This window comes from Topomyia yanbarensis, chromosome 2, assembly GCF_030247195.1.
Source record: "Topomyia yanbarensis strain Yona2022 chromosome 2, ASM3024719v1, whole genome shotgun sequence".
NCBI lineage: Eukaryota > Metazoa > Arthropoda > Insecta > Diptera > Culicidae > Topomyia > Topomyia yanbarensis.
The window spans coordinates 21,610,741-21,621,908 of NC_080671.1; the positions used below are offsets into that span (position 1 = coordinate 21,610,741).

General features: G+C 42.4%; 2 protein-coding genes across 2 annotated transcripts; both read right to left on the reverse strand.

Annotated features, from left to right (window-relative positions):
• Nucleotides 1-5,894: 5,894 nt before the first annotated feature.
• Nucleotides 5,895-9,583, reverse strand: LOC131681267 (zinc finger protein 268-like). The gene is made up of 4 exons (XM_058961982.1): nucleotides 9,294-9,583; nucleotides 7,828-9,009; nucleotides 7,715-7,759; nucleotides 5,895-7,584 (listed from the first exon to the last, which is right to left on the reverse strand). The coding sequence occupies exons 1-4, from the start codon at nucleotides 9,399-9,401 to the stop codon at nucleotides 5,932-5,934; spliced, it is 2,988 nt and encodes a 995-aa protein (XP_058817965.1). The 5' UTR covers nucleotides 9,402-9,583; the 3' UTR covers nucleotides 5,895-5,931.
• Nucleotides 9,584-9,699: 116 nt separating this feature from the next.
• LOC131681269 (ribosome maturation protein SBDS) lies at nucleotides 9,700-10,648 on the reverse strand. The gene has a single exon (XM_058961983.1). It carries the CDS (start codon nucleotides 10,504-10,506, stop codon nucleotides 9,748-9,750), a length of 759 nt encoding a protein of 252 aa, XP_058817966.1. The 5' UTR covers nucleotides 10,507-10,648; the 3' UTR covers nucleotides 9,700-9,747.
• Nucleotides 10,649-11,168: the final 520 nt, after the last annotated feature.

Genomic DNA, 11,168 nt, shown 5'->3' on the forward strand with positions numbered 1-11,168 from the left:
GGTACTCTACTCTGGAAGTAGCTCTTCAGAATCTGGCTCATTCTTCTGTGCAGCGCTGCTAAATTGGCCTATACGAGGCTGGATGGCCCGGTGACTTCCCTGACTTTGGCAGCAACACCAGCTTCTGTACCTTCCCCATTTCGGGGAAATTTCCATCATCTAAACATTTCTGCAGTAGCATCCTGAACATGTCCAGATATGCCGTGATCGTAGCTTTCAGCGCCACGTTTGGTATTCCATCCGGACCGAGGGCTTTCTTCGATTTTAGTCGCATCAACGCTTCTTTGAGCTCGTCGTAAGTCGCTTGCCACTCGGATGTATTTGCTCTCTCTTCTTCACAGTACGGTGTCGGTCACCAAGTAGTTGGATTGTGCTTCCGAAAGAGACCCTCAATGATTACACGACACGAAATATTGATTGGAAGAACTACGCGGCCGCGATACCTGGCAATACTGAATCCGCACTGTAAGAAGAATAGGAAATAAATGTAAAAAAAAAGAAATTTGTGTTCAATTAAGATCACAACAAACAATTCAGCTGGATAATAGCTTAAACAGTTATTGTTTTGCTTATTTCTTCGGAAAAGAGGCTTGTTCAGCTTTCGTTGTTTGTTAATAAGCTCCCATTTAAGTTCAACCCTGCTTACTAGATTACACCAATACTTTGACAGCTTGCAAGCGCGGGTAGATGTATTGACAGGCAATTTACTAATACTACCTTGACTTGGCGCTTCGAAGTCGAAGCGTTGCTATAAGGTCATTCACTCGACTAAGTTTGGACGAAAAAATCACGTGTGTTTTACCGGGTCATTTGAGCGAAAAAAAAATTGAGACATACGACACACACAAGAGCTTCCTCCGGAGGAAGAGTACGGATTTCTGGCTGGCTTGATTCTCGATACCACGATACAAGCTCAGCATAAACGCGTACCAGACGCGAACTGTCGTGGGCGTCCTCCCAACCCATGGTGGGACAAAGCTTTCTCAGTAAGCGATGTTAGAAACGCGAATGATGAGTTTGATGAAAGCCAGGAAACTGAGTTACTGGCACCGGTTCGTTGACGGACTAACGAGAGAAACATCGATGAGCACTCTTTGGGGCACGGCCCGGCGTATGCTGTAGCCCCTCGACTTGCTCAGTGGGTGTTAGGAGGGGAAATATGCTCTATGCTGTGGGTATTAATAAACCGCTTCACTTGTACTCACCAGGTCACTCATTCGGCAACGGGAACAGATGGAAACGGGTTCATCGATTAACGTTCGCACCCGAGGGGAAGGAAAGCCAATTCACCGATCCTAAAATAAAATATAAATGCTCAAAGGCGGCTATGAACGAATAGTTTCCAGGCCACCATCTAGTGATGAGGCTTGAAACTCCTTTACGAGTACGGAAATACACGAAGCGGAGAAACGAGTGTATAAGTGTTAAATTGGGCTCACTGTTTTTCAAAGAGACTACCAAATCACCGATTTCATTAACATTACAAATTTATTCTTCATGCACAGCTTCTAATTTATGTTTGACGTCACTGAGGTACTTGCGGTGTACGATTCTGGCAACTACGATGTCGGTGGCTGCGACGGGAACCCGGAGCGATTGCTGGAGCAGCTGGCTGGTGATGGTGGTGGTTGGTAGCGGTGGCTGTTTCTGACGGTTATAATGACTAGCGATGGTTTCTTTCCGTTCTGCAATATTCGGAAGTCGGGCGAGTGACTCCGAATGGATTTTATCTTGTTCGGTTTAGGCCGCTTCCAGACAATGCTGACTCACATCCGTACAAAATGGCTACGGATGATGCCCATATGGTGATGGCGACCTGGGGATGGAATTCTCCGGAATGTGTTCCGACCCAAACATAAAAGGTCCGCTGGGGGACCTTCCCAACGAATTAGTACCAGTGACGTCATAATTTTACCAAAATTGTACAAGCTCTTGAGCTGGTTACTAAATTACCTTTTAATAATTGTGGTTGTGGCCTATTGTGCCGATTTGGGGTTGATTGTTTTCCCTTCGGCATGAATCTATCAAAAAACATTTTATTAATACTTTTCTACTATATTACACTTATTTCTTACCAAAAACTGGCTTTTTTCACTTTCTACTTCTACTTGAACTATTCTAATCTTCAATCTTCTCCTATCACTTGAACCTACAACGAAACACACATTTAGCAATCATACACTCTATGTTCTAATGACACTAATGTACTATATTTTAACGAGAGCACGACGCGCACTTCTATCTCGCTGGATGGTTGAGAACGGAAAGAGGTCGAACAAATCATTTGCCGAGCTAAGGCTATAAAACTACGATCGAATACGATCGGGTTGATATGACCGATGGCCTAAAGGCTGTCATTGGCAACACTTCTACTGGTTGCAACGTCAAACAACTCAAACCGATGCGACCGGTATCCCTAGCTTGTATCCGTGAGCATTCTTGCGTGAGTGACCCCTCCGACCCAGACGAAACGTCAAACTTGGCGGGCTATCACCGAGGGTCTGCCCCAAAGGGAAAAAGGGCTGGATGTTGTTGGCTCGAATCAAAACTTGTCGAAAGTAAACAAAGTTCATTTCATATCGTCAACCTGGCGCCCAGGTGGTGAAATCAACGGAGTGCTGGAGCGTTGCCAGAAAAATTTTATTTCCAGATCAAATTGTACTAAACTTCCCAGTTTAACACAGCCGGAATGCTGGCTGGTTCTAATTCGTATTCCGGCTCCGGTGACACAACCGATTCAAGTTAGAATGTTTAAGGGGTACCATTTCGATGCGGCTTAGCCGCATAACCGAGGCCTAGAGGGCGAGGTGGCCACCGACCCGCCGTCGGAAGCAAGCGAACCTGTGATCCACTCGTTTGCCCGGCTTACTCAAACATAGGGGCTATCCCTAGTTTAAGTCCGACTGAGCGGTAGCGAAGTCGGACAGCACGCGCAAAAGCGATGTGGCGTAGCCACATTGGGTGGTAACACAAAATAAAATTGGCAACGCTAGCAAAATGTAAACACAAATGAACACTCCGGATGAACCTATCGTCAATTGACATTTCGACGAGTTTTGATTCGAGCCAATAATATGGGCCCGGAAAAAGACGAGGGATTGCCCTTCCTACACGGTTAAATAAAACAACCTGTAGAATAAGTTCTTTCAACTTACTTTTGAGTTGTGCGTCGCTTTCGCACTTATTAGTGTTGTCAAAAACAAAACGAGAGATTCTACTCAGTCGAGGTCTTCCGTGGAGGAACGTACTTTTGAGTTGTTTGGGTATACTCAAAATTAGGTAAATTCAACTTAAATTTGAGTATAAAAAACCTATCAATGAGTTGTAATTTTTGCCGTGGTTAAATGGAAACTACCTTCAACACGGTTTACCTAATTTTAAGTTCCCCCACGATACCACGAGATTGCGTCAAAGGAACTCAATTTTAGGTAGTTTTTCGTTTCCGTGTATGATCATTCTCAACGATAGACCGTTCCAACATCAAATTATGGTCTTGTCAAATTTTGGTCTTGTCAAACTGCAAATGACGTGAAAACCCAAGATGGTACCAGATAAGATATAGACATACGTAAAGCGAGAGTTTTTGTTTTACGATTGGCAAGATCGACGTTGCGTAAATACTGATTCACTTCCCAAAAAAGAGGTTAATAAAAACGAAATTAATTAAAACAATGTTTTGAATATAGAAACTAGTGCTTTCAGCCTCTCAAACCGTTTGCCACCAAAAATATTATTGTACACATATGCATACACCTTATGCAGATTATCTTGAATCTGTTTTGCGTTTGTCAAATCTGCCACTCTTCTTATTCTTATCCGGACACGCTCTTTTTCCATTTGGGGCAGACCCTCGTAACATTGTCTCTCATGACTGGAGGCAAGTGAAAGTCATCGCCACCCAAAAACCAGGAAACAGGCCTCCGACCACAACTCGCATCGACCGATTGCAATGCTGTCCTGTATCCGGAGGTTGTTTGAGAAAATGGTCCTGTTTCGCGTCGACAATTGGGTCGAAGCAAATGGCTTACTGTCAGATACACAAATTGGCTTCCGCAAAGACAGATTGTCTTGCGTTGCGTTCTTCCATACGAGTTTTACGTCAAGGATATCGATAAAATTTATTTAAAATTTAATGTCTTGATAATTTCTGCACGTTAAGGCAACTTGCAGACGACGGTGTGGTTGCTGTTACGGGACCCAAATCTGTCGAGCTACAATGACCATTATAAAATACCTTCGACAATTTGTCTAATTCAATATTAATTCTTCAAAAGGGCTAAAGAGATTTTTGTGGATCAACTTTCTTCGTACAATAACCGGAACATGGTGGGGTGCCCACCCAGGAGACCTGATCAGGTTGTACCAAACAACGATATTGTCGGTGATGGAGTACGGGACTTTCTGTTTCCGCTCCGCTGCGAACATACATTTCATCAAACTAGAGCGAATCTATAATTGTTGTTTGCGTATTGCTTTGGGTTGCATGCACTCGACACATACGATGAGTCTAGAAGTGCTGGCAGGCGTCCTTCCGCTGAAAAATCGACCTGACCTCTCATATCGATTGCTCATCTGATGCGATATCTTGAACCCGTTAGTAATTGCAAATTTCGAGAGGCGTGCAGAGAGGCTTGCATTCCCATTCCCGATTTGGTTTAGGGAGACAATTTCGAAAGCCAAGGTCGACTAGACAAAAATGTCGAAAGACAAATGGTCGAAAGGCAAAAGATCCAAAGGACAAAAGGTAGAAAAGGGTCAATAGGTCGAAAGAGACAAAATGTCGAAAGAAACAAAACAATACAATATCGAGATGCATTAAACGTAAGGGACAATAAGACTTATTAGCTCAGTTCTTTTTCTATCGCAGTTTTTCCTTCTTTATAACATGAACTGCTCTTTATATGATGACTGATCTGTTGATATCCTTTCTCAATGATGATTTTCGATTTGGGGAACAACACAATCAGTTATACACAAAATAGTACTGAAATATCCAATAGTCCAAATTTTTTTCGACCCAAAATATGTTCGATAAAGCTAGGACGAGACTGCTTCAAAGTTGAACGCATAGTCGGCGTAATGCGGTATAACCGCATAACCGAGGCCAAGGAACCGAAGTGGCGCCAAGCCGCTTAGGAACCTCTGGAAGAGGTGGCCGCCGACCCACCGTCGAAAGCGGCTGCCCCTAGCAAGTAAACCACTCGTTTGCCCGGCTTACTCAACCATAGGGGCATTTAGTTTAGGTCCGTCTGATCGACGTCGGAGAGCACGTACAGTGAAGCGATTTGAAACTTTAAAAGCAATCTAACATTTCCTTTGAAATCACAATCATAACGCTTTGCAAAATATTTCAGGAATCATAATTATGATGGCTCAAATGACACGTTCTCCGTATGTAGTCGGGGATTTGTGCCTCACCGTGTGCTCTCATTATTTTCTGAGCTGAAGGAAAGAAAAAAGGAGGAGGGAGTTCATAAAACTGAAAGGATGGGAAAAATAACAGCGCAAAAACAGGTAAATTAAACTCACAAGTACAAATCGCCTGCGAGTAATCCTAAAGTTCTTTATTTTACTCTCTCGGATAAGATGATGTGACCATCAAATGTACAGAAACTGTAATTAACCTCCTTCGACGCCAGTTTGGCCTTACCAAGCCATAACGCGAGTGGCTGCGTGAAAACTGCCGAATAGGGATTGAGAACAACTTGAAGCAACATCCGATGTCGCTCCAAATGTATGTGATCCAAGACTGACTTAGATAGTTCCATCGAGCCTAGTTTGCATAACTAACATAGTTCGGCTAACTGTTCCCAATTTACCCACGAGATGCTACTATTATTCGAACAATATTAGATCCGGCTTTCTTTTTCATTCTAATAATTCAAACTTATGCATTCTAAAATTTCGCATTAAAATAAATTATCAGAAGTTTCAAACTAAAATATCGATACCATGCGGCTGTGCTAAGGTATACGTGGAATACATTACTATATCACTATAATTATTATCGCTATTCGCATTATTTAAGTCAACATCGGCCAAAATTAAGCTATTCTGTTGCTGTTCGCCACTTGGCTGAGGAGGCTTGGAAGCTCCCTTCGGTTTAGAAGCGATTAAATTTTTTATCTCATGATGCGCCTTAACATGATACTTCATATATTTTACGTTCTTGAACCGACGATCGCATTGGGTACACGGAACTGGAAGTGCATCGCTGTGAAGCGATTCGTGTATCTGTCGCGCAGACGGCGTACTGAATTCCCGCTCACAAACCGAGCACTTATGCGATGGACCAAGCGACTCGCTGGTGGTATAATTGTGCTCCCTTGCTTCGTGCAACAGAATCAGCTTTCTCCTGGTTGATCCTTTACCACAGAAGCGACACTTGAACCGATATTCCTTGGTGTGAGTCTGTTCATGTCGAAACTTATCCTGCTTTGCGATGAACTTTTTATCGCAGTAGGAGCACTGGTAATTGCGTTCGTCGGTGTGAGTTTTCATGTGTAATTTCAGGCATATTTTGCCCTTGAGCTTTTTCTGGCAAATCTTGCAAGTCATTTCTCGTTCCGCGAGTGCTTCTTCGCCGAGCTGCTCAGGATGTGAAATTCTCAAATGAGCAGTCATTCCATTACGCTGCGCAAACGACTTCCCACAGAACTCACACTGGTAGCCCTTCAATTGCTGATGTATCTGAATGTGGAGCTTCAACTGTGCCTGCACCTTGAATGCTTTGCCACACACATCACACGTGAAGCTAGCCTCCACGTGTACTCGCTTCTTGTGATAGTTCATATCTTTTATGTTGGCGAACGGTTTCTGACAAACGTCGCAGTTGTACTTGTGATATTCCGGATGAACAGATCGATGACAATCCAATCCGTGCTGGCTGTAGTATTGCTTGTCACAAAGATCGCATTTATAGAATGGTGTTCGGTTCACGTAACTTCCCTTGAAACAGGAATGCATCTCCAATTCTGTAGCATTGATGAATCGCTTCTGGCAAGATTTACAGCTTTCGACCTCACTTTCATTGATTGTAAGTTTGTGAATGTGTTTGCAGTGGTAGACCAAGTTGCGCCAGTCACTGAAAGTTTTATTGCACTTACTACAAAAATGTATCCGAAGTTTCTTAGGTGGCATTGGATCTTCATTTCGGACACCGTGAACCCTTTCCCGATGACCATTCAGCCAGTACCGATGGGCAAATGATTTATCGCAATCCTTGCAGGTGAATCTTTTCTCGTAGGACTTTTTTACTTTTGACTTTTTCTCGGCTGGTTTTCGATTATATTTTCTTTTAGCTTGAATTTCAGGATTGGATACCCCACTCGAATCCGAACCAGCAGTAACGGGGTTGAACTTTAATTCAATGTCGGTTGAGCAGTCTTGTTCGTTCGCTTCGTTGGTCCAGTCTGGGTCACTATCATTACTACTAGCATCATCATCATCGTTACAATCGGAAGAGCTGTTGTCGTTATCATCACCATCAACCGAGTTGTTCCCGGTAAAATTCCCGTTTTCTTCAAGGTCTGATATTTGCTGTTGGATGTTTTCATCATTTGCGCTGTATGCAGTCAATTCAATCTAAAATCCAAAAAACCTGATTTAAAACTTTGATTCGATTCATTATTAATAAAATATACACATTTGAAGGAACAATTATCACTAGATATTGAATTAACAAGATCTGACTGTTAGATTGTTAGATACTAACCTTGGTTTGTTCGCATTCTAATAAACCATTCTTTCTATTTATGACCTTCAAACAAGAAAATTTTGATCAGTTCACCTACTAAATCGTTAAAATAATTTTTGTCTTCAACTTACCTCATCAGTAATTAGACTATTTGCAGTATTATCGGTGTCCTCCTCCAACTTATCATCAGTGTCTTCGAAAACAGCTGCCACGGCATGCACGGAGTTTAAGTCATCTAAACTTCTTACAATGTCCTCCAAATTACTCATCAAGCAGTCTCCATTTCCTTGGACCATTGAGTTTGAGGATGTTACGCAAGGTTCATCCAAAACATTAGGTTTATCATCATCTTCTTTTCCATTGAGCTCCTCCACCAAATGTTCTAATCCTAAAAAAGGATTGAATTTATTTCTCCTGACCCGCACCTTCGGCTCCTTCGGTCTATCCGCTCTATCTTTTCGCTGGCCTTGCTTCCCAATCACTCGTTCGACTCCCAAAATTTCCCAATGACGACCCTTCTCGTGGTTTTGCAAGGCTTTCTCCGTGACAAATTGCAGCGTACAATGAGCACACCGAAACTTCCCCTCATGCACCCGCACATGATGACTAAGCGCCCGCTTGCTTTCAAAACTCTGCCCACAGTAGTTACACTGATATTCCTTCTCCGGATGCCCCTGCTGTATATGTTTATCCAACAGCTCTTGCTTCCTAAATCGCTGACCACACTCGTCGCAGCATAGCCCCTTGTTTCCAGTGGCACAACTTTGCTCATGTGTCCGCAAGGTTTCGATCCTAGCGTAGGACCTTCCACAGATACTACAAACATGCGGCCGCACTCCGTGCGTAGTCATGTGCAGTCGTAGATTTCCTTTCCGCGCAAATATCATCGGACACTCCTTGCATTTGTACGTCTGGCCGGCACTGTGCTTCAAGATCATGTGCACCCTTCGACCTTCGCGACTCTTGAAAACCGCATCACATTGCTCGCAAGGTAGCGTATCATAGTTGCGTTTAGTTCCGAAATGTTGATTCAAGTGCTGCTTATATCTGGCCAAGGTTCTGAAGCCTGCCGGGCATGTCTGGCATTGGTACCGATTTTCGTTTTTTGGCACGTGTGTCTTTTCATGTGCCGCCAAAGATTTCCTACTTTTGAAAATACTGTCACAATGTTCACATTTGTACAGTTCTTCGACTTTTTCCTTCTTGATTTCCGGTTGGGTATCGAACTTCCAATGGACAACAGTGATGTGGCGCTTACATTGCTGCTTTGAGCGGTACGGTTTTTCGCAGAATGTACAGCAGATTGTTTCAATCTGAAGATGAGAAAAACATGTTTTAAATAAATTATATAGAATTTTCCCACGAGAAAAAAATGTACGGAATCGATTATAAGTTCATTGAACTCAAATTCTCAAGCACCCTACTCTACAACATGTCGGCTCACATCTCCGAATGCTGGCAGTTTGTTTCATCTCCGTATTTATAGCCTATTCTATTATAACTAGTAATATTGTAATCTGAACGTAACATAATTTCAGGACTTCGGAACCTATAATTGGTAGAATCACTTTTTAAAGCAAATGTATATGGAAATTACCCCATCATCATTCAAGCGTACAACCAAGCCATCCTCTTCGGAAACAAAATCACGCAAACTTGGGTCATCCTCGGTGGACACTGCCGTTTCTACAACAGTTTCACTCATATTTTTAATCTTTCTTATCAATTACACTGATTCAAAGCACTTTGTTACGAAATACACTACAATTTTACACTGAAATGCACGGAAACTTTGATTTTATTGCGTCCATAGAACCTAAGCACGACTAATATTTATGTCCCGTTATTTTGTAGTGGGAAGGCAACTGTCAGACTGTTTAAATGGCTGCGTTCTTACGCCCGGTATGTTTGTTTCCTTTGTGTCTGTTTACATTTACGAAACTGAAACAAAACGCTATCATAATCAGCTGTTTCTGATTAAATTCGTCATGAAAAGAATGCTATTGAAATGATAACATTTATTGAAAATCAGTAAACAAAATTTTGTGCATTCATTCCAGAACTTCCTCTCCCTCCTTGATTTCCTTCAAGTTAAGCACCTCCAGCACCCCATGCCCTTTCGTCTCCGTCTGAATGATTTCATCCATCTCCCGGTAGTGTCCCGGATCAATCAAACAGGTCATGACCAGCTGATCGCCTTCCCACTGTTCCGATTCTACCGGTGAGCAGAGCTTTGCAATTTTCTCCTTTAGTCGCTTAGCTTCCTTCCGGGGCAGGGCCACCTTCAACCGCATCTTTGCCCGTTCCAGCGGAATCGTCGCCTGTAGCAGTTTGATTACCTCCAGTGCCTGCTGTTTAGCATTCCGATGGGGTTTAATCGAATAGTGAACATCCTTCATGGACTTCTCAATAATGGACACCGGATAAGGACGTTTCGTCTCCGGATTTATACACCGATCGGCAACATTAGTGGCAATCTCGCGAAACATCGACTCTTGCTGATCGTGCCGTTCCTTCTCGGATATCTGCAGCTCACCTTTGGCTAGAATTTCCTTGCAAATTTCAGTGACATCATCCTTCCCAAATGCTTTGATCAAATCTTCCTTTTTGGCCATTTCACCCTTGGCAACGTGGGTGAACACTGCGACCGTTTGTAGTACCTCATCCAGATCTTTCTCGGCTCCGGTTCGCCAGGATACCACTTTGTTTTTGTAACAGGCTATTTCGAATCGCTTGCCGGCTTTTTTTATTCGTACCACGGCCACATTGGTGTGCCGTATTTGGTTTGTGGGTGTGAAGATTTTCGGCATTTTCAATGGAAACTATCTGCTTTTTTGATGACTTTTAAACTTCAACTGTTACTATTTTCAAGACCGTAAGAAAAATTAGCTGTAAAAAAACAATAATGCGACGCAATATTTTTATCAGGGTGATAAAATTTTGACAAGACCTACCGAACACGGTAAAAAAAACTTTACCCATTTTATGTATTCAAATTGCCCATTTTCAAAAGTTATTCGAGCTGTCAAAAAATGGGTATTTTTTGTTTCTAACAATGAGTACTTTTTATCCATTTCACAACTACTCGATGAGGTAATGTCAATGGGTATTTGATCTTGATAATGGGTGAAAAATCCTTAAGCATTATTTCAAGCGAGTTAACCTGCAAACTAAGGATCGTAGTGGAACCTGCAAATTATCGCCCTGCATCGGAGTCCGTGGCGGAAACGGAACATTTCGGCAATGCTCCGAAAACAACGTCTGTTTAGACTACTGAGGATGTTGAAAATATGCGCCAGTTCGGCATTTTTAGAGCAGCCAAAAGATCCAGCCATCAAAAATATATCCAGTTGGCGGTTTTATTATGTTAAGTAGTTTTAGAATAGGATTTCTATCTAGATTCCTATACTTTTATGAGGAAACAATAATGTGAAATGAATGTTATTTTATGTTTTTTTTTTAAATTCAGAAA

Bases quoted from the DNA above. Each gene is read 5' to 3' on its own strand.
- LOC131681269 (XM_058961983.1), bottom strand. From the start codon at position 10,506: ATGCCGAAAATCTTCACACCCACAAACCAAATACGGCACACCAATGTG.
- LOC131681267 (XM_058961982.1), bottom strand. From the start codon at position 9,401: ATGAGTGAAACTGTTGTAGAAACGGCAGTGTCCACCGAGGATGACCCA. The intron at 7,760-7,827 runs GTAAGTTGAAGA...TCTTGTTTGAAG, and splicing joins ATAGTCTAATTACTGATGAG to GTCATAAATAGAAAGAATGG. The intron at 7,585-7,714 runs GTTAGTATCTAA...TTTGGATTTTAG, and splicing joins TAGAATGCGAACAAACCAAG to ATTGAATTGACTGCATACAG.